Genomic DNA, 24,276 nt, shown 5'->3' on the forward strand with positions numbered 1-24,276 from the left:
ATGAGAACAAATGACCATGCATGGTATGTCTGCATGGTCGTCATATCTAGATCAAGAGCTAAGGGCTGAGGTTGAGTCTGAAGAGGTGAGTCTTCAGATTATGGTGGAAAATTGGGAGTGAGTCTGCAGTTCTAACTGCAATGGGGAAGTTTGTTTCACAGTTTGGGAGCCAGGAGGGAGAAGAGTTTGGGATGACAGTGGAGCGTTGTCCTGTGTGTTTTAGAGAAGGTTCAGACAGGACAGCTTCCCTGTGTTAGCAAATAAATCGCCTATTTATTTGATTCCAGCTTCTCTGGATATGAGATGCGCCATTAATGGTTTATGAGTTAAACTAATACCCAGATTATCACACTAGGGGCCCTGGGGCAAGAGAATTCTATGGGCCCTCTCTTCCCTGTGTTAGGTCGTAACATTTACATAAACTGTATCTTACTACAGCATACTTCCATCCATCGTCATAGCTAAGGCTCCATTAATAAGAGAGTAGAGCTGTAATGGAACTATGTATTGTATAGGCCTCATAACAATATTGTTGACTATTATGTTATACTGTTATATTTATAGCTAAATACGGTAGTTTCGCGGACTCTGTTTGCAATTGGGGACCGTTTCTTTCTAGGCTTGGGTTCATTTTCAATGATCATTTATCAGACTAAAGTATCATTTAAACGGCATTGTTACATTTTGCTGTTGATATTATTGAACTATTGCAAATCTATCTACTGTACACAGGAACATCTGGTTTTTCGAGTGGTGTCGGCCTGTGGGGCCCCAGGTTACCTGCTCTGCATGCCCTGTTATTTATGTGGAATGGTTAGACTGTCTAGTTGGTTCAGAGTGAAGGGAAACCATTTCCCCAGTATTTTAAAAATGCAAATGCTTGACTTTGCCTGGCTCTATGACCATGATTGAGATCCAAAAGGTCGAGTTGAATCAGGTTATAGCCAAAACTGACCAAGATATCAGCAGTTTTAGTACAAAACCACATATGAGGGCTATTCCTTATGAATAGAGGATGTAGGCCAACATTATGCCAGCATTGTAATCTGTGAATGGATACATAAACCTTCCGAATGTGGAGGATGACTATGTTATCATGAAAACCATACATCTGCTATCAAATGGTCTATTTGGGATCATGACTCTGTCTTATTTCACAGCACTCACGGCTTCATGTGAGGCGAGAGCGTACGATGTCTCATATGTAAAAACATCAGCTACATGTGCCATAAGGTATGTATGTATGCCGTTATCCTTGAGTAAATATGAAACCGACGTGTTATACCATGTGATCTAAGTCTGGAGACTTACTCCCAGAATTGATAACGGACATAACTGTTAAGTCGTTTCCTGTGCCTTTAAAGTAGACATTAGGCTCTGGAGTCCTGTGACTACACCTCATATATAATTTATCCAAAGGTTGCAGTAGTGTTTAAAGAAAGCTGCCAAAATTCAGAAAATGCATCACAGTCTTTGTTTATCAGTTCATTGTTTGGAAGGCATCACGTTTTGGCAATGCACACTTTGGCTTGAAACATGGTATGCATGCTTGCTGTCATGCAAAAGCAACACAATACTGTGCATTGTCTAACACTCCCTCCCAGTGCATGAGGTGGGAGTGTGTTCAGTTGTCTGATGCTATAGTTCTGGCAATGGTATATCAACGCTACACTGCCTTAAATGGGAAACAGAGAAAGCCAGATCTGTGCTTTTACTACAGCGTAGCTCTGATTAAGACCAGATTGTGGTGGGTTCTGACCCGTGTCCAAGTCCCACTCAGGGACAGAACACTGTTTACTCTGTGTTATGCATACATTTGTATATAATCTCCTTCTTCAGGCCCTCACTGTTCCGTCAGTGGAAATCCAAGCTGCTATCACTGCCAAATGGTTGTCTTGATTATGGGCAGTGAGGTTAGGTGTGGGTCTAATTTAGATAGAAATAACCTGTACATAATGATGCAAAGGGGTGGTGACAGTTGAATACGCCTTCCATTAAGTTTCAGTCATACGCTATTAACTTGCCTGGCATTTCGCTCACACATCTGTATGCTTATAGATGATTCAGTCCTTTCCCTTTTGATCAATGCATAGTCTTTCTCTGCATATTGTGTAAGGGATCTTTATCACTATCTGGTGGTCAAAAGAGAAAGTTCATTTCCATCAGAAAACTAGAATGTTATTTGATAACACACTTAGGCATGACCCTCATGACTAGCCAAGAGCCAAAGATAGGTGATGGTATGAAAGTAGTTCTCAAAGATTATTGAAACAGAAAAAAAAAAGTGTGGGTTGCAGCTATCAGGATGCCCGAAGCTAGGGGGGGATAGCATTTGTACACCATACAGGGCAACTGACAAAAGAAAAGAAAAACAGAAAAAACATGTTTCTGTAACAAACAGTGGCATTTGCTGCAGTTGTGGTCCAAGTAAAATCGCTTTTGGCTCTGTTTAGAGGCCCCTCAATGTATGATTAAAATTTGGGGTCGCTCTGACATGATTTCTGTACTTTAATTGGTCAAATGGGCCCATCCTACATAGTCAAGTGGAATGGAATATGAAAAATAAGAATGATACACCTTTATGACATGACTAACGTGTACATCTGTAGGAGTAGTCTACCAAAAAGTGTGTTTTGAAAAAAATGCAAATGACGGAAAATGTAGTTAGGCGGAAAAGGGAACATTTATATAAATATGCTGACTGAAATATAGGCCAACATGTATACGGATTGGTATAGTGCCACCATGAGGCCGATTTGAGTGTCTTCCTTGACCTACTCGGACTTTACAGTACTTACTTATGCCTGACACCCCTACTGGGGTACAGTGGTGGAAAAAGTACTGTTTTTTTTTACTTAAGTAAAAGTATCAATACTGCAATATAGAAATACTCTGTTACAAGTAAAAGTCTAGAATTCAAAATGTACTTGGAGTTCAAGTGCAAAAGTCATGGCATCAAAATGTACCAAAAGTAAAAGTACTTATTATGCAGAATGTCCCATTTCAAGTTTTCAAATGTATAGAAATCTTTTGAAAATAGCAGACCTACAAGCTCACAATGCGTCGCGATGCAACACATTGTGAGCTTGTAGATCGGCTATTTTCAAATGGCCTAAATGTATATAGGGCTGAAGTGGTTAATGTATGTTTTGTAATAATAATCAAAATCTACAAAGTAACTAGTAAAGTTTTCAAATAATTGAAGTGGAGTAAGAACAATATTTGCCTCTGAGATGTAGTGGAGTAGAAGTAAAAGTATTGGGAATTGGAGATACTCAAATAAAGTGCAAATACCTCAAAATTGTACTACTAGTTACTTTACACCACTGCTGGGTTACAGGCCGTCGACAGGGGACCTCCAGAGTTCTCGGTCACTGGCGTTCTTTTCCATCTGCGACCATGTGTATCCCTGTCTCTGGTGTCTGCATGCCTGGAGGTCCCCATACCAGGTGTTTTTTGGCTGGCCTCAGTTTCTCTTCCCTTGAGGATTCCAAGTCAGAGCCTGTCTGGTGGCGTTTGACACTGGTTTGCGTAGTGTGTGCCCGATCCATCTCCATCTTCTTCGTCCAATTTCGTCTGCTGCCGGGAGTTGCTACCTACAAGGGAGAGTGATTGATACTTTATTTGACAAAAAAAAGAACAGGAAAGTACAGTTTCAATACAAGGTCTGCTAAAAGGATTTTAAACCCAAGAAAGCCTATGGCTTGTTTCCATTGGGGTCCTTTGTAGTCAATTCATCGAAACATTTAATGACAGACAAATATACACTACTATGGGGGGTACTCATATTAACACACTGTGTTATACTATCATATATCAACCTCTCTGACCAAGACCCCTACACACTTAAACGCCATTAGGTCTGACAGTGCCGATATGAAATATATGGGAATAAAGGCCAAACATAACTTCTCTCTGATACATAAAAGAGTACATGTTGCCTATCAACCATGACACCAATAATAACACTGATAACGCAGCTCAATCTAAATGCTGACTGAAATGCTTAGTTTCCAAATTACTTAGATTATCACACCCAGCCTAACAATATTCCTACAGTCAATGGACCCATCTTAGTTTCCAACTTAACTTTGTGAAGGTATATTTAACATTTGTACAATTTAGATTCGATTAGGTATAATGTTTTGACTGTCTCTCAGGTCCTGTTTACAATGCTTCTGTTCTCTTGCATGACATAGATGGATACAGGTTCAGTCTGACTCTCTCAAGACAGATTCAGCTAAAAAACTAGATAATATTTTTTAAATTACCAAATGGGTTACCACTTCCCACATTGGTGGGCACCAAAACCTTGTGGGCACCTCAGCTTCAATTGGATGATTTCTTTTTTTTTCTTCAAAATGTAATCAAATAAATAATAAATGTATGCTTTGGAAAATGTTGGGAAATAATGTATACAACTTTTAACATGCACAGTACATTATCAGACCTAAATTTACTCTTCAACTTCTTGTTTTATCCCCAAAATGACTATCACAGGTTTTGTAGCAATTTGTAGCATTTGTGGAAATATTGGGCCTTACATGTAAATTAAAAAATAATATTTGTTTGTATTTGGCCTCAGCCCTCATTTGTCAAATAAAAGTAGATATAAAAACAAATATAAAATAATCAATACATATATATATAGGGTGCCCAAAATTCTCAGGTGCCCACTGTTCCCAGTTAGGGCACGTTTGACAGACAAAAATGTGCTTAACAGCAGGAATGACAGTTTGTTTTTGTCCATTATTACAGCTTAATACCAAATAAAACAAAACGCCTGGGTACCGAGGATAGCTTACTTACTAACCATTGCATAAAGCATAATAACTTAATCTCGCATCGCCAGGCTTTTCCACACGGCCAATATAACTGCATGGGAAACGGGAAGTTGCATGCTGGGCATTCAGTGGTGGGAAAAAGTACTCAAATGTTTTACTTGAGTAAAAGTATCAATACTGCAATGTATAAATACTCAGTTACAAGTAAAAGTCCGGAATTCAAAATTGACTTCAGTAAAAGTACAAAAGTATGGGTATCAAAAATGTACTTAAACATTCTTAAAGTACCAAAAGTAGAAAGTACTCATTATGCAGAATATCCCATTGCACAAGTTTTCAAATGTATAAAATTTAAAAATAATAATAATTGAAAATAGCAGATCTAAAAAGCTCACAATGAGTTGCGATGTGACACTTGTGAGCTTGTAGATCTGCTAATTTCAAATGGCCGAAATAAATTGGCTGAAGTGTCTGATGTATGTTTTGTAATAATAATCAAAATCTACAAAGTAACTAGTAACTAACGTTTTCAAATAATTGTAGTGGTCTAGTGGAGTAAAATAATAATATTTGCCTCTGAGAGTACTTAAGCACAGTACTTGAGTAAATGTACTTACCTTACATCATAGATATCTATGCCTTACACCGCTGGTTGCACGTTTGTGCCTCTTTACTAGCCGTAGTTCTACGTCATCAAAACTCGCCAGATTGAACGTGAATGGAAAAGCATTTGTGAGAATTTGTGACCTTCTTTTGTCATTTGAATTGTCTTGTCGGTGAGATATACATTTTGTGTGATTGTGTCTTTAATATGACATTGCATGTTTCAATGCTTAAAAGGTTTCATGTTGGTTTTGTTTACTCTAACGAACGCGATAATGTCCACTAATATGTAATGTAGCCAATGCTGCTAGTGCTAGCCTATGCATGCCTGTTATCTGCTGATGCCAAGATGTTGTTTACAGTAAGTGTATACCAGTTATATCTGCTACCCTTCTTTACACCTAATTAAATCCCAATTAAATCAAATACAGGATAGAGACGTTATTTGACACTCCACACAGCTCAGTCTAAGACAGGGGTCTTCAACGTTTTTCAGACCAAGGACCCCCTTGCTGAGAGAGAGAGAGAGAGATGAAGCAGGGACCCCCACTACATACTGTAAAAAATAGATAGATTTCATAGATAGCTTCTAGACTTGTTTGACAACACTATCATCATCATCAGTGTATGTTGGATTCATGTTAATGTGTATTTTAAGACATTTAACCACTTTAATCGTCAATACTTACCTTTCACACTGTACTTAAGCTGCTATTTTCCCCCCTCTACTACACCAAACCTCTTTGCGGAAAAAAGCAGATCTACAAGCTCAAGCAAGAGGCGCTGTGAACTTGTAGATCTGCTATTTTTGGCTAATGTTCTACTCGGAATAGGAATGAACCCTATTCAAGTGGTTAATGTAAAAATAAATATCCCATCACACAAAGGTTTGGTGGCCCCCCTGTAGTAACTCTGGAGGATCCCCTAGGGGTCCCGGACCCCCTGTTGATGACCCCTGGTCTAAGACATTAATACTTTATCTTTTTATGCTCCAAAGGTAACCTAGCCTTGATTCAAGACTGAAGGATGTCGGCGAGGAAGGCGTCAGTTCATGCCAAATGGATAATTGGCAGAGTAATAGGCACCAAAATGGAAAAAACTGCTAAAGTGCGAGTCACAAGGCTCGTGCTGGACCCTTACTTGCTCAAGGTAAGTGTCCGCAGCTCACTCTTGGGATGGATGACTCAGGGACATTATTATTATTGAATTGTTTTTATTGATTTTTCAACACCAACAATACATAAATACATGCATCACAAGACGGAACATAACCATACATTAACAATACCTTAAGTAAATAGACAGTAATACAAATATTCAAAAATAAAACCCCAAAATAAAAACACGTCGTTCTCATACAGATTGTCACTTGCCATACAAGAGTTGTCGAATTATTAATTCACCGTCCTATACCTAAGTGTCCCCAGCCGGGAATGTTTGATCAATATAATCCAAAAATGGCTGCCAAACCTTGTAAAATTTCTGGACAGAACCCCTGGTAGAAAATTTAAGCTTCTCAAGTTTTAGATGAGCCATCACATCTCCGACCCAGCGTCGATGCGATGGAGGAATGGCTGATTTCCAATTGAACAAGATAAGGCGTCGAGCCAATAAAGAGGAGAAGGCCATAGCATCAGACTGAGCGACAGATACTGTCACTTCGATGACTCAGGGACATGATTGGTTTTTCAGATGAGAAATAAGAGACTGAAAATATCTGGTTATGACATGGATCAGTTTACCTTTATATTTAATTGCCCTGTCATCATAGCCGCAAGCAACTCAGACGCTATAATGCTATCTGGCATCTAGAGTTGCAATACCATAGCCCATACATCCAAACAGAAAAGACCTATCTGATTGTATTAAACAACGAGATTGCAGCTGTACGGAAAGCTTGGATTATCCTCTTTGTATCTGTCAAGTCTTTGTTTCATGAAAATGCACCTTTTGTCATGTTATGAGCAAGTTGGAAATCACTCAGCGGTCCTGCGGACCACCTGTTTCTAAATTGCACATAATGAAGGAGGCAGCAGGACGTTGCGTTATTGAAAAATAACAAATAACAAAATTAATCACTTCCCTATGTTTTGTTTAAAATATCTGTTTACCCAACCCAAGAATGATGACATAATATATATATATTATAACATAGTATGTTCAATAGAATTACCTTATTTTACTGCTTTACATGTCTTTTATGTCCCTAACATCTAATGCCAACAACTCTGCCATGTCTTCCCCACAGTATTTCAACAAGAGGAAGACCTACTTTGCTCACGATGCTTTACAGCAGTGCACGGTGGGAGATGTTGTTCTTCTCAAAGCCCTGCCGGAGCCCAGGTCAAAACATGTGAAGCATGAACTGTCTGAGGTAGTGTACAAAGTAGGAAGGGTGGTTGACCCACTGACGGGAAAGAAAGTCGCAGGGACTGAATTTCTGGAGCCATTGACTGATCTCGCTCACAGTCTGGAAGAGGAGACGTCATTAACCGAAAAACTTGAGGAGCTGAATATCTCCGCTGCGGTCTCCTCTGGAACCTCAACCCATACTTCCGCGCCAACCCTAACACCCTGAGCACAGCCCAACTTATGTTTGTCTTGTATATGTTACAGTATGATTGGAGAACCAGTACGATTGAAGAATGCGCGCTCGTTTTTACCACCCACCCAGCACTAGAGGGAGCCACAAGCCAGGCTTGTGCACAAACATATATGGCCACACACACACACACACACACAGTCACACACACACACAAACACACACGCGCACACACACGCGCACGCGCTCATGCTTTTTTTGGTTTATTGAAAGCAGGACTGTTTAGATACTTTTATTGTGTTCTGGCTTTTGTTTTACTTTCTCCCTGACACACACACACACACACACACACACACACACACACACACAGTGATCCATGAAAAGAACTATTCTGTCCCTATCGGTTTACAAATCAAACGGCGCTGAGTCGACTAGTGGAGCGTCGGCCGGTCACCGCGGGCACTCGCGCCTGGAGGCGCGAGGGCGCGCTTCCTCGGCCTCAAGCTCCACTAAGTCGGCGCGCCGTGCGTGTGAACGCGTGTTCAGCGTTCCCCTCATAGATATTATGGTTCCCCTAGCGTAGCTTCCTGGTTGCTATGTGGGGGGGGAACAACAAAAGACAGGTCTCCGTCGGCGCATCAAAGCCCCGCCTCTCCGCGCTCTCCTTCTCCTCCTCCTCGGAGGAGGAGAAGGAGAGAAGGAGAGGACGGGACGGTTTAAAACGCGAGGAGGAGGAGGAGGAGGAGGCTCCTCTTCCTCGCGAGCCTCGCGTAATAACCCCCCGCCTCGCAGCGCCGTCCTCCTCCTCCTCCTCGCGAGCCTCGCTAATAAACCCTGTCTCGAAAAGCCCCGCCTCGCCCCGAAGGAGCCCCGTGCCTAAAAACGAGCGCTCTGTCTTCAATCGTACTGGTTCTCCAAACGTACTGTGACATATGTACTACTAATGTTGTATATTTGATTACATGCCTACTACTGGAAGAACATCTCTGGTCTCAATGTAAACACAGGTGCACAAGGACTGAAATGTAACAAAGTACTTGGAGACTTAAGTACACAACCTTTGCTGCTCACCGAGGTACACAAGTGGAATTAAAGACTTTTACAGCTGGTTGCTACTATTCCACAGCAGCTACTGTGCCATTTTCACACAAATTTGTGATGCACTGCAAGTTGTTTTACTCACAATCAGAATAAAGATGTTATAACCAGTTATAAAAAGCTAGGATTTGTATTCATTTTGATTGAACAGGGTGGTTTGCCTAGAATTGCCCAGAAAGATCATTTTCTCATACAATACCAAAGGCATTGGTGTCATGTGGACTGGTATTTTCATTGCAAAGAGTCATAATAATGGACATACTGCCACCCAGTGACAGCCAATCCTTTCAGCCAGGATTAGATGGGAGCCAAAAGGCAAACTGCTACTGCATTGTCCTGCAAAAGTAATCCATTGCTTTCATTTCTCTAGACACGTATATCACACAATGTATTTTTGACAGATGACATTGGCCTATGTCGGGTCAACAAGTATGTTTGCCCGTAGGCCAGACTTAACTTCTAAGCTATTAGATAGCCGGCCAGAACATAATGGCTAATTTAAGAGCTGGAACTTGCAACAAGCCGCCTTATATAAACGACTATATCACTATGAAAGTTAATAAATAAGGATTTAATATGTGGTATAAATGTAGATAGAACTGTGTGTAGTCAAATTTTACAGGCACAGATAGAAATGTACCTCAAGGCCACATTCTTTAATGTTGCATTTAAAGGACATTTAGTTAATTAAAAGTTTTTTTTTGTTTTATCTGGAGACGGACAGTCGTACTCCCTTTTCACACAGAGTAGAACAAGAGCTCTTTCATTGTTCAAGGTCTCTTGGATACAGAGAGAAACAGTTGTTCTTGTGCATAATTGAAGGCATGTGAAAAACTATTTGAAAACGCATTATGGCTGCTTCTCAGCTTACAGAATGTTGCTCAGTTTATCAATCTAGACTCAACTTTGGACAACAAAATATGTATTACCCAGGATTCCAGGAACGATATATACAGTGTTAGTGTGCCCCAGTTCTATCTGCTGAATGGATGCCCCTGATCGATCAGTATGAGGCACTATGCTGTGATATTACAACATTTACTTAATCATTGGTTTGTTTGACTGATCCTATTGGTCTATTGTGAAGATTTAAAAGCCATGATGTGTGTATGCGGGAAGACGTTATTGTCGGCAAGCAACACTGTATAATATAAAATATTAGGCTTTTACGCATATGCAGTGGTGGAAGAAGTTCTCAATATTGTTTTACTTAAGTTAAGGTAGCAATACTACAATAAAAGTACAAAAGTATTGGCATTCAAAATAGCCGATATTTACAGGACCAAATGAAATGTAAAAGTAGTCATTGTGCAGAATGGCCCATTTTATTATTGGATTGTAATTAGTAATGTATTAATGTGTTCATCCATATTATGTTGCAGCTAGTAAAGGTGGGGTTGATTTAAATCACTGTGTTGCTGGGTAGCTCAACCTATAATAATAATAATAATAATAATAATAATAATAACAATAATAGTACAAGTACAATATTTGCCTCTGAGATGTATTGGAGTATACGTATAATAACAAAAAAAAAAAGAAATACACAAGTAAAGTAAAACCAGTTGTGGAAAGTAAATACATTTACTCAAGTGCTGTAGGTATTTTTTACTTTACTGGAGTATTTCCAATTTTCTGTATTTTTACTTCTACTCTGTTACATCTCAGAGGCAAATATTATTTACTCCACTCCAATTTTTTTTAAACATTAGTTACTAGTTGCTTTGTAGATTTTGATTATTATTAGCCTAAAAAACATACATTAACTACTTGAGCCCTATATACATTTCGGCCATTTGTAAATAGCCATAGATCTACAAGCTCACATTGTGAGATTGTAGATCTGCTATTTTCAAAGGATTTTTATACATTTGAAAACATAAAATGAGCAGTTTCTACTTTTGGTACTTCAAGTATATTTTGATACCAATACTTTTATACTTTTAACTCAATTACGTTTTTAACACAGAACTAAAAACTTGTACTTGTAACAGATACTTTAAATTCGGTACAAAATGTGAGTACTTTTTCCACCACTGAGCAGGTGTGATCTGATTTGTCACACTGGAGGTAGCTGCACCCCCCCCTCCCCCCCCTCCCCCCCTCCCTCTCTCTCTAAACAAACAACCAACCAACAGCACTAACAACACACACACACAGCCTTCTGTGGAAAGATGGCGACCAGAGTCCTTCAGACTGTGGCCAACGGCCTCAAACACCCCAGAAACGGCCTCCAGACGAGCGGACAGCAGGTCACAGTCATCATCAGGTTCGGTTCTGCACAATGCAAACAGAGTCATAAATGATTCCCACGAAATGTCAGCTGTTCTCCTTCATACACTTCCATGTTTAGAGTTCAGTCTGCTGCTAGCTGGCTAATGCTAACGCTAGGCTAAACTGCTGCGCATTGGATCCCCAGTGTAACGTAGCTACCAGCGTTAGCTGCGCTAAACCCCCATATGCTACTACTGGTCATTCCGACGTATTAACTGCCATATGTACAAAGTTAGCTTGTTTAACAACTGGATTCGTGCATGTTCTGTGACTTTTCCATGTGATCAGTGTCAGTTTACTTGCAGAAATCTGACCCTGGGGGTGAGTCAGTCCTAAAACACAATCCAACTTCAAGGTCAAAATGCAGCGGACTATTATACAGCTACACCACTTATCTCTTCAGTTTATTGTTGTTTTGTTTATTGCACATGGCTATAGTGTGGGTTGCCCATATATGTGCGGCTGGTGTTGGTGTGTTAACTAATAACTTGGGTTGTCTTACAAACTTTTTTGATTTTACTTTGGTTGCAGTGTCTCAGTGCTGCCTGTGCCACCTGGCAAGCTGTCAACACAAGCCCCCAGGAAACAAACCATCACTGTTACCATACTATACACAGTGTTCCAACTTATTGCACATACAGCAGCACACTGATCTGCTTAGAGCACATTGCACTGGGGTGCTTAAACCCTTATGGAGAAAGCAGTGGTGGATAAATTACTCAAAAGTTTTGCTTAAGTAAAAGTATCAATACTGCAATGTAGAAATACTCTGTTCCAAGTAAAAGGCTGGAATTCAAAATGCACTTGGGTAGAAGTATAAAAGTATTGGCATGAAAAATTACTTAAAGTACCAAAAGTAAAAGTACTCATTATGCAGAATGTCCCATTGCAAGTTTTCAAATGTATAAACATCTTTTGAAAATAGCAGATCTACAAGCACACAATGCGTTGCATTGTGAGCTTGTAGATCAGCCATTTTCAAATGGCCGAAATGTATAGGGCTGTAGTGGTTAATGTATGTTTTGTAATTATAATCAAAATCTACAAAGTAACTAAAATTTTCAAATAATTGTAGTGGAGTAAAAGTACAATATTTACCTCTTGAGATGTAGTGGATTAAAAGTATTGGAAATTGGAAATACCTCAATCGTACTTAAGTACAGTACTTGAGTACATGTACTTAGTTACTTTCCACCACTGGGTAAAAGGTAGCAGGAAACTGAAGTGTTGGCTTACTTGAGGTAGTAAATGTTGACTAATCCTTTGGCTGCGTGCAGCTTTGCAGTCTAAACTGCGGCCCATAGCCGTGGAACGTCTATAAAGAATGTAGTGGACACTTAAAAACATAAAAAAGTCTAGCCTCTGTGTACACTACATGATTTAGCAAAGACTAAGTCATGTGATATCACACATTACTACTGCACAAGCATTTTCTCTGAGGTCATTGACTTTTTGTGCAGCATTATATTCAAAGGATTTAAGAAGACTAGTGATTCAGTCTTAAAATTCAGGCTGGTAACGGGAGACCTCATGTCGAAACTCGGAATAAAATCAAAGCAAATATTTATCGCTATAGGCTAAATTGTGTTTAGGTGACAGAATTTGGTTGACCCTGAGATGCCGCTGAATTGTGATTCATGATTTGTGCACGATGCCTGAGCCTGCTATTTACGGTCTCTCTTCTTGTTTTGTTTGTCTTTGTGTCCTGCCTCATAGGAGCCTGTCAGCCTCCCACAATAGGAACCGTGAAGACAGCTGGTTCAAGTCTCTGTTTGTCAGAAAGGTTGATCCCAGAAAAGATGCTCACTCTCACCTGCTTGCTAAGAAGGAAGACAACAATCTCTATAAAATACAATGTATGGGTCTTTCTTTACTTTGACACTTAAATTAGTGTCTTTGATAGTCATGCAGTAAAGGTTCTGGTGGGGCCACTGTTCTCAGTGAGATTACGTAATTAAAAAAAATCTGATTTGATGATATAGGCCTAGTATAGAGCACCGTACTCGCCCAGTTAGATGAACTGCTGTTCTGGTGCTTGGAGAGAGAGTAATAAACAATACAATATTAAAGCACTACATTGAAATTTATGTCCACTTTTATACAAAATAGTCTTACGTGCAGGTGTTACGTCACTAGCTGGAACAGGATTATCATGCTTTGATTGTGATTTTATAGGATTAGCCTGGATTAAAATACTTTTTCTCCTAGGCAAATGTTACATGTTGTTACTTAAAACACACATTTTTCTCTTTTAGTTCACAATGTCAAGCCCGAGTGCCTAGATGATTACAACAAACTTTGGTAAGAGATCTCTGTTTAGCTTTCTCATTTCACTTAAGAGCTCTGACTAGCAACTTGTTTAGTAAACACTAGATCCTTTAGTTGAAATGGTGTGTGTCTGTCTTTTTAGTGAAGATACCCTGCCTGCCATTCACGCGGACCCTCACTACCCCTGTGAGCTAGTTGGCACCTGGAACACATGGTATGGAGAGCAGGACCAGGCAGGTAAGGGTGACCCCACAAGCCCTACGTCTCTTAACACGTCCATTAGCAAAACCCATAGAATGTACCGTACATGGGACTTACGAGCTATCAGTAGCCCAACAGACAAATGGTGCTTTGCCTGCTGTATATATATGTTGCTTCTCACACTACTGCTGCTGGCATTTGGAATGGGGGTACGGAAGACTTTGCCCTTTAGCCCTGACCTTAAACAACTCGGTCACAGTTATTTCTTTAAGACACCTGTGCTTGTCCTCCTTCACAGTGACGACGCTGTTTTGTCTGTAGATTTACTGGTTCTTTCTCTGGCTGTGGTTATTTTGTTCTTGGGATGACATTTTGTTAAGCCCCCAAGCTGGAACATATTTAGAATATTAAAATACCCCACAGGATTTGTGGCACAGATGCTCTCAAAATAAACTGAAAATAAGCAATTGGGTATTTGATACTCCATAGAAAATAACATTTAATTTGTATTGTCGAAAGAAAGAAAAATAAAACACCAGGAATTACAGTCTTTATTTCAAACAAGTCAGGTTTGAGATTATAGTTTCCGATTTATATTTTTCACATTCCAATGACATAACATGACTGTCCTTGGCTGATGCCTGAAGGCCTTATGTGCCACAAGGCATGAAGTGGATAGGTAACAGGTAACCTTGGCTGATGCAGTACAACACATGATGGCTCACTTCCCATTGCAAATGCAGGGTCAGTGAGACAAAACTAATGAGTGACTCACCTGAGCGAGACCAGTGTTCACTCTTTCTCCTTGTATTTCCTAGTTCACCTGTGGAGATACCGGGGAGGATACCCGGCCCTCACCGAGGTCATGAACAAACTCAGGCTGAATAAGGTACGTCAGGTGGTCATTGCTGTAGAGCACTGGTTCTCTCAACGTGGGGATCGCGGACCCCCGGGGTCCTAGAGGCGGTTCCAAGGGGTCAACAGCAGAATGATTGATGGTTAAGAACCAAATGGGCCATTTACGGGGTCTGTGGATTTTTACAGTGAGATCGTATCAAATGGTCGTCCATGGCCTAATGCTTATCAAACTGGGGGTCCTTGAAATGAAAAAGGTTGAGAATCACTGTTGCAGAGCAAACTGACAGTGAGGCCTGTGCGCCAACACTGTCCCCACCTAACGTACATTGGACTCCATGATTCATTTCTTAACTCCAGCTGTAGTAGGCTTACTGTGATATTTAAATTAAAACCAAGTTTTATCTCTGATTTTGGGACACTGATTGTATTTGGAATTTCCCGGGGATCAATAAAGGTTGTTTGTACCATTTTGTACCATTTGTCCTTTCTGTAGGAGTTTATGGACTACAGGAACAAGAGGGGAAAGATGCTTCTGTCCCGTCGCAACCAACTACTGCTGGAGTTCAGCTTTTGGAATGAACCTATGCCACGCGAGGGGCCCAACATATACGAGCTCCGTTCATACCAGCTCAGGGTGAGTGTTTGTCTTAGTTCTGTTTTGGGTACAGTATTTTGATGCATTTTATTTACTTGAATTTTGGTTTACACATCAACCAAACAATGGTTTATATACCTAATGTTGTAGTAAATAGGGGGCTAGCTGGCAGCCTGTTTTGTTTTCTCAGATTCTTAGTTTCTTCGAATCAGTGTATGACCTTTTTGTAATTAGTTCATGTGTTATGTGAGTGTATTCTTGAAAGTGATTGGATGTACTTTGGTTGATGCTCAGATATAATCACAGTAAAGCACACTCTCGTGGGTATTGTCATTATAATAGATATTTCCTCTCCTAAAGTACTTTTTTCTTGTATCTCCCTATCAAGTCGTTGACTCTCTTTTCTAATTCTTTTTCAGCCAGGGACTATGATAGAGTGGGGAAATTACTGGTAAGGCAGGCAGCAGTTTCTCATCCATATCTACTGGTAGTTGGCGACTGTACAGTACATTGTACTCTTCAATATAACAGTGCAACATGACTCTCATGCTTTTGTTTTATACTACTGGGGAATAAGTGTTTCCTACCATATTATTGCCTTTACAGATTGTAGAAGCTGAATATGAGTGAACGGTACCTCTCACATACATCTGTGCATGTCCTGTTAGCATGTGTCAACAAGGATAATTTACATTAAGAGTCTAGCCTAATTCTATTTCATTTATTGTATGGCAAATCTGATCTACTGTGCCATGCAATTTTGACTGAGAATATGTTACATAATCAAAGGAAATGCAGGGAAAAATTGGTGTAAATTTGAAAAATTATAACAAAGTACATTGAAATGATTGTGGACCATAGGGAAAACAAAACACAATTTATAATGGGGACAAAAATGATAATGTAGTATCTAGAATTTGATGTAGTCAATGATCATTTGATTTGGAATTGGAATATCTGTTCTCTTAAATCTTGTTTATAATATGAATATTATTAATTCTAACATGTAATTAATGTAATATATTATTCACAACTTTATACTGACGCATGTGTGCCTTTTGACAGTGTGACCTAAGTGCTCTCTCTTCTTTAGGGCTCGTGCCATTAATTTCCGCCAACACAACCATGAGGCTTGTGGAGGCTTCTTCTCTCAGATTGGAAATCTCTACATGGTGCACCACCTATGGGGTAAGCAGGGTTAATCCATTCTCATGGAACGTCTGTCTAAAATACCATGGAGTTGTAAGACTTCTGCACCACACAGGAAGTTGGTTATGACATACTGTAGATTAGCATGTCAGCAGTGGTACTCAGATATTTTACTTAGGTAAAAGTAGCAATACCGCATTATAAAAATACTCTGTAACAAGTAAAAATACAAAAGTATTGGCATCAAAATATACTTAAACTACCAAAAGTACTAAAATGTTTGAAAATAGCAGATCTACAAGCTCACAACGCGTCAAAGTAACTAGTAACTAAAGTTTAAATAAAATTGTAGTGGAGTAAAAGTACAATATTTGCCTCTGAGATGTAGTGGAGTAGAAGTAAAAGTACTGAAAATTGCTCAAAACTGTACTTAAGTACAGTACTTGAGTAAATGGTCTTAGTTACTTTACACCACTGCATATCAGTCACATGCATACAAGTGGTCCACGGCTGTAAGAAAGAAGAAAGAAAAATCTTCATTATAGTATGCCACGAACATTTTTACATTTTAGCTTGCAAAAGTGCTCTAGTCTAGGGGTGACGAGTACAAAAACCTAAAATAAGCGACATCCATCTCACTCTCCTCCTCAGCATACAAAGATCTTCAGGCAAGAGAAGACACCAGAAATAATGCCTGGCAACAAGAAGGTTGGGATGAAGTGGTTTATTACACAGGTGAGCTGGGAGTCTAGCTTTTCTCTTTATTTATATGATTTCACACTCTCAATATCTATGATTCCATGTCAGTCAAGTATTTATTTAATATAACTTGTGATTTATCACCTAGTACAAAGTGATGTATGGAAATTAGAAACTATCAATAAAAAAAGAAGCAATGTTCAATTATTGACTTGTCTGCTGTTCTTTTGCTCAGTACTAATCAATCTTTTAAAGACTTGTTGTGCATGTGTTTTCTAATATCGCTACATGTTTTAAAATAAGACTGACAGTTGGATACGTGCATGGATCTTGTCCTCTGATTAACCACTTTATCCCTTGCATCCCTATTTTGAGCATTATTCCCTTTAATTTATTTTATTCTATTTTTTATTTTTTTGTACATTTAGTAGTCTTGATTTGTTTTTTTATTTATTTTTTATTGTTTGCTTTGCCAATGTAAACGTGTTTTCTCATGCCAATAAAGCCCCGTTGAATGGAATTGCATGTCATTATAGGTGAACGTTTTCACAGGCGTTTGAAAATAGAAGATCTACAAGCACACAACGTGTCACGGTGCACACGTTGTGTGCTTGTAGATCTTCTATTTTCAAATAACCAAAGTATATAAACTAGCTGGTTAAATCTCTTGACTCAGAAAACTAAAATCACAATCAATGTTTCTTCTTTTCTCTCGCAGTTCCTCTCATTCAGCACATGGAGTCTAGAATAATGATTCCCTTGAAGACGTCACCCATGAAGTAATACCCTGCCAGTGCCCAGGGTGGGGAACTCTAAACAACCACAGCTACTACCACACTGATCCATAGAGCGTAACAAACTGTCTGGGGTGTGCACTGCCACTGATCATTAATGGCGGCATCGACACGTCACTTCAATTTATTTCAGTTTTTATTTGCTTTGATTTCTCTTCTTTCTTTTCTTGTCACAATGACTGTATGTGTTACAGATGAAATGTGTTACTGATCCATAAATGCTATTGAAATGCAAGATTCCCTCTTGCTGTCTGCTTATTTTTTAAGGGGACAGCTGAAGATTTTAAGAAGCCTGTCAGTTATGACGATCTGTCAGTCCTTAATAGTTTGTCAAGTAGATACAACAGTGCTTTTAACTCATTCACTGCCACAATTATTGCTGACCGCGTTTGCCCACTGCCAGAGATTTTTCATTTAAAAAAAAAAAGTACTCAGGAGCCGAGATACAGAATTTTTAAGTTTTAAGTTAACAAGGAAGTGGATGGGAGTGTAGATCTTTAAACAATCATATCTCCTTGGTCTTTGGGTCAAATTTAAAAAAAAAACTAATCAAAAAAAAAAAATTACGTTTTTTACGTCAGTGGCAGGATTGGTAAACGGGACAAATTACGTTTTTTACGTCAGTGGCAGTGAATGAGTTAATGTATTGAAACATTGGAATTAGAGGTCCTTCTATTGCATATTTGTAAGCAATGGTAACTCGAACCATTGGGACTGAAAACTGTACATTATGGTGCTTCCATTATCTCAAATGTTAAAGTGATTTTGGTTTGAAGGACTCATGTCATGATAAATAAGCTATACTTAACTATCAATTTGTAAGCACAAAATCGGAGTGACGGGGAGGAAGCTTGCAACTAGAGCCGATGAAGTGGTGATTATTTCTCAGTGACGGTGGCCCATGATCTTTTGGGTATTTGCCGTCTTAATCTTATGCACCTAATCTGGATTCTATTCCCCAAAACATGACTTTCCCTTCTTGTGATTTAAACTTGCCACAATGATAATGGTTTCGAATCAAATTTTGGCTGGAGTTGGAGTAATGATTACAAGATGATGAGCACACAACAGTTCAGAGTCAAGACTTTTCACATGGACAGGAAAGGGAGCTGCTATCTGAAAATGAACGCTGTTTCATATGTAAACCGGAGTGGTCTGTCTACACTCTGTGAAACAGACTGTTACTATGCTGACTGCTCTTGCTAACTGCTCTTGTATGTTAACTCTGGAATCAATAGGCTTCTGACTCTTATACAGCAGAGTTTGGATTCTCAAATGTTTCTAAATTAGTTTATTGTTTTTTTTACTTGAACATAAGCACCAGTATCCCCCCTTCATCAGTTTTATGATAGGTGATTGTGTGCTGTAATTGGATGTTTTTGACAAGATAAATTGGTCAGATTGTAGATATACAGTACATAGTGGGGCTTACTGACCAAAGCAGAGTTGAGGTCAATCATTTATTTGTAAATTCAATCTTGGGATTCTATACTATCAAAGCAGGTGGACAGGATAGGAGATCTCTCAAATGTGGTAAATGTGAAATGCAGTGCTTTAATACAATTAGTTGTACATATTGAATTAAACTTTGAATGGAAATGCTGTGTTGTGAATTTTCTCCTAAGCCAAGTTCAATATTACACAAGCTAGTTTAGTCTGTGGTGGACATAATGGTATTCTTTAATACAAAATGTCTCTTTAGATTAGCCAAACACTTAATGGCACTCAGCAGCTATATGTCTTGAGGATTTCACTGTGTATGTGTCCTTCAGGGACGCTCATCTGGGCATAAAAGTGTCTTTGTGCATCCTTGTGTTCTGAACCAGGAACAGGTGCTGGTTGACTCCCACTGTGAATACAGGGGGAAGCTTAGGGAGATGTCCAACACTCAAGGACTTTAGTCATTTGGCCATAAATTCCACACTGTGTGTGTTATGCTGATGTCCCAAGCAATCCAGCCACACTCCTATGTCCTTTGCATTAAAGCAGAAAAATAGAATGGGTTCATTTTGGGGCATAAATAATGCAATGATCTTACATAGTTGTGTGTCCTAGTTTAGGCCTCAATAGTACACAGTAAAATACTCAAGTGTTGATGTATCAATTTTTGTTCTGTGTAGACTATAGAGGATAATAGTTTAAGACACCATTCCATTCATGTCTGAATTGCTGGCTGGCTCTGCTGAAGCAAAGTTGCCATGCTGATTGTATCTCAAACTCATTGTCACATCACAAGTTTACACCAAGTATGATGTGCAGGCTTCCTACGACTGCAGTTACATTCTAAAAGGATAAAAATAACAAAGTAACTCAAATGTGTATAAAGGTATATATACTGTATAATGTACACGCTCAAGAATAGTTCTGAGGTTTTTACTTAGTCAACAGGTGCAAATATACAGTGATCTTTAGTCTACTGTGCTTATCAAATATACATTCAAATGTATGCGGATATACAATAACTAAACGCTCTTATCCAGAATGACTTACAAAGTGTGAGATCAAAGTAAATGCAATGAACCCTATTCAACACATGACAGGGTAAAAGGGCATGTTAGTACAGTAGAGTGCAAAGAACAGTAGTGCTTTAAAGTAATTAGAATATCAGGTAACCATCAAACCTAGCATCTCTCTAAACAACGTGCTATCTAAATAACATTCTTAGCATTTGAGATGAAAGAAACGGTATGTTTATCTAGATAACATAGGATCGAATATTGTCATACAGCAGTACAACAAAATTAAGTAATGCTTTCAACAATCTAAAAAGATGTACTCATACATCAGTAGTTAAAAACCCACTATGTTAGCCCATACGTGAACAAGTAACCACCATAACACGCAAAAATCAAAAAATAGGCGGAAAGAAGGGGTATAGGAAATAAGGAGTGCTAGCGGGCGAGGTAGAGTGAGTGAACTCTGAAAGATGTGTGTTTTCAGACTGGTGGAAAATGGGGAGTGGGAGGCAAGTCATTCCACAGCTTGGGAGCCAGGAAGGAGATGAGTCTAGATATGTGTGAAGTAATGTAAGGGCGGACAGGTCATTTAGTGGTCATCATTGCTTGGTTTTAGATTCCTGTCTTCCTCCTGTCCTTGAATGACAACAAGCATAGACTACAGACCAATATTATTCTCTTTAGTTATCAGTGTTGATTAGTGTCTTTTATGTCATGCCAGCATTTTGGAATTGTATGGGGAGCCAGAAACCACCACGTGATCGCTAGTGCAGATGGTGGGCCAATTAGAAAGGAAGGAAGATGAAAAAATGAATTAAAATAATAAAATAATAAGTAAATAAACCTGACATCCCTATTTTGGTCATGTCATTGAAAAACATTAACAAACAAATCTAAAATGTTCAAAAAGCTATTTCCCTATAAAATAAGGGGCCCACAGTCAGAGGCTATGGCTATTTAGGGGTCCTTGGTATGAAAAGGTTTAGGAACCCCTGTCCTAGTGTTTGTAGTCCATCAGTGTCTCTTCATTTGATGAACTGATACAAATACACCATTCTGTATTATTACCGTAATTCAATTGAAATTAACAATTTTTTGCTAACTGCGCAGAGATTTAGGCTGAGACAAAACCATTTCACTAAACTCCTGTGTTGTAACTATATATATTTTGCATGCTGTGTTGTAATATGGCCACAAACACCATCTTGCCTGTTTATTCTTTATTGTTTGCCCAGTCTTTGCTCTTGATTTCTCTCTCTCTCTCTCTCTCTCTCTCTCTCTCTCTCTCTCTCTCTCTCTCTCTCTCTCTCGTAGATCCCCCTCTGTTTCACACATCTGGGTGAACGAGACAACAATGTTTAATATGTCAAGGCCAAAGGAAGATAAAAAAGGCAGGTTCCCAGGCTCCTACAAACAAGAGCTACTACAGCATCCTTAAATATGCAGGTTCCCAGGCTCATATAAACAATCTACGGCAGAATCCTTGTCTAGTCATCATTATCTCCTCCTCCAACCAGGACAGAAGCATCAACCTGTCGCCATCCCGCCACCACACACATCTGTATTGAAAGTAGTTGCGTTGTTGTTCAGATTCAACATGTCCATCGCAGTCTTTGTCATGGGAGTCCTTCTGGGCTCTTCACCAGGGATGACATTTGTCCTGAACACTTCTGGAGGAGAAACTGCAACATCCACTGTACATCCTGATGTTGTTAACAACAGGTTAGTATCATACAATCATATCATAAAGAGGGTTAGTGTGTGTCTTACCTGTACCTTTTAACCTTATTTTTTCTTATCTTATTTCTCTTAAAAAAAAGTCATTACAAGCCAGTATTACCTTTATTATCTTGTATAATGTATTGTTGTTAGTCCAGTCTTGTGGAACATACCACACCATTTCACTGGTTGTACCTGTATGAGTGAGTGACAAATTCTCTTGACACAAAAGTCTGTAACATTTTGTGTGAGTGGTTTTATAATGTCCATTCTTTATCTAATTTACATGTACTGTAAATATGCATCTGAGACCAATTAATTACTGCTGTTGAAGAACAGTTGCTGTTACTGCTGTGTATTATAAAGCCTATGGTAAATGTTGTGTTCATATGTGCTTGCTGAGGCCTTTTAAGGCACAGAGGGAGATTTTGGAGTGACCTGGTATTTAACAAGTGATGACTAGGGCTGTAACATGGCGGTCCACACAATAATGAACAACACAATCAATCACTGCACAAGACTCTGCAAAAATGATTCCAGAGATTGTTGAAGAATGTTTGAGAGAACTTGAGTCTGATGAAGAACTAGATGCTCGAAACATCACCTTGGGTGGAAGTTTAATAAATATATTTGTTTTTATTGTAATACAATGCTATTGGTAATCTGCAGGTGTCAGGACTCATTGCAGTCTATAAGGAAGGACCTCCTGGATGCTCTACACCTGCCGACTGAGCCACGCCTGCCTGCTGGTTGGCTGAAGAGAGACCAGTGGCCAAGACTCAACGCCATGACTCAAAGAACCCAGGATGAGAGAGGTAGGTCAAATACAACACGATTCAACCATCATTTATTTCATTATAATGAACTTGACATGACTCATAAAACTCTGTACAACCTGTTTTTTTCAGCCTCTGGCTTAACTGTGACACCTGGCGATGGCCATAGCAATGGCTTCAAGTGCTGTCAGATGTCTTCACAGATCTCCCTGAAAGGTATAAAACAGTGGTGTGTGCGTGTGCGTGTGCGTGTGCGTGTGTGTGTGAGAGAGAGCGAGCGTGCGTGCGTGTGTGTGTGTGTGTGTGTGTGTGTGTGTGTGTGCGTGCGTGTGTGTGTGTATGTGTGTGTGAGTGAGAGAGAGAGAGAGCGAGAGAGAGAATGTGTGTGTGTGTGTGCGTGTGTGTGTAGGTGAGAGGAGTGTGTGTGTGTGTGTGTGTGCGCGTGTGTGTGTGTGTGTGTGTGTGTGTGTGTGTGTGTGTGTGTGTGTGTGTGTGTGTGTGTGTGTGTGTGTGTGTGTGTGTGTGTGTGTGTGTACTTGTTAACAAGTACCCGTATGTAATGTCCTATCCATCATGTATGTGCCAGATCTGGGCTGGGACAACTGGATGATGTATCCCGAGAGCTTCACCGTGGTCCAGTGTGCACCCTGCAACCCTCTGCTGGAAGAGAACCACCTGGGCTGCCCATCACACACTCTCAATACCAACAACTCTTCACAGGTAGAGATAAAATATTATATTGAAAATTGTATGATTTATATTATATATGATTGATGATACAGTGTGACATGATTATGATATCAAATATCATTTAATATATAGTCGTTTTTCACCCATGCCTCCTGTGTCTCTCTCTCTTCCTACTTTTAGGCCCAGATGCCCTGCTGCCAGTCCACCTCCGAGGAATGGCTGCCAGTCATGTACATGGAGGAAGTTGGCACCGTTGTCATCCGCTCTGTGCGGCTTACTCGTACATGTGGCTGTGCCTCTGGCGCCATCCAGCTGCCTACAGAAGGCGAACCCTGATGTATACTTTGATGAACACCATTATGCAACGGAGTAGCAGGCTAGGGCTTTAAAGTGTTGTGCATGTCCGTTAACTCTTTGGCAGGCATTTGTCTTTCAAAGTAGTGTGCTGAGTTGTGTAGAATATGTTTACATTTTAATGCAACAGAAAAATCAAGGTCCAAATATGATGTAAAATATAGGGAAATTGAAAAGAAAGCAGAAAACGAAATGCATGCAGTTATTTCCTCCCACTAGCACTCTGTGTTTATCTCAAGAATATAATTTAAATTAAATTATATTTTGTTTAAATGTATTCTGAAAAAAGAAAATATCCAGAAATGATCATATATCTGTGACGTATTTGGCCAATCCTAAGTAAGTAAATTTAAAGTACTTGTCTATTTCCAAGAACATATATTAACATTGTGAACAGTTATAAAATAACACATAAA

The 24,276-nt window shown here is 39.4% G+C and overlaps 2 protein-coding genes across 2 annotated transcripts; both read left to right on the forward strand.

Annotated features, from left to right (window-relative positions):
• Window positions 1-6,476: 6,476 nt before the first annotated feature.
• Window positions 6,477-7,965, forward strand: LOC308090856 (small ribosomal subunit protein uS17m-like; the record flags this gene model as incomplete). The annotated part of the gene is made up of 2 exons (XM_080436129.1): window positions 6,477-6,536; window positions 7,636-7,965. The coding sequence occupies 2 exons, from the start codon at window positions 6,477-6,479 to the stop codon at window positions 7,963-7,965; spliced, it is 390 nt and encodes a 129-aa protein (XP_080292255.1).
• A 3,207-nt stretch (window positions 7,966-11,172) lies between these two features.
• On the forward strand, window positions 11,173-19,464 carry LOC308089777 (protein NipSnap homolog 2-like). Its single transcript, XM_080434690.1, has 10 exons — window positions 11,173-11,296; window positions 13,018-13,157; window positions 13,557-13,602; window positions 13,712-13,806; window positions 14,589-14,659; window positions 15,122-15,262; window positions 15,643-15,674; window positions 16,317-16,411; window positions 17,024-17,107; window positions 17,790-19,464. Exons 1-10 carry the CDS (start codon window positions 11,202-11,204, stop codon window positions 17,852-17,854), a joined length of 864 nt encoding a protein of 287 aa, XP_080290816.1. The 5' UTR covers window positions 11,173-11,201; the 3' UTR covers window positions 17,855-19,464.
• The last annotated feature ends 4,812 nt before the right edge of the window (window positions 19,465-24,276 follow it).

Source organism: Gymnoscopelus braueri (assembly GCF_963280865.1).
Source record: "Gymnoscopelus braueri genome assembly, chromosome: 8".
NCBI lineage: Eukaryota > Metazoa > Chordata > Actinopteri > Myctophiformes > Myctophidae > Gymnoscopelus > Gymnoscopelus braueri.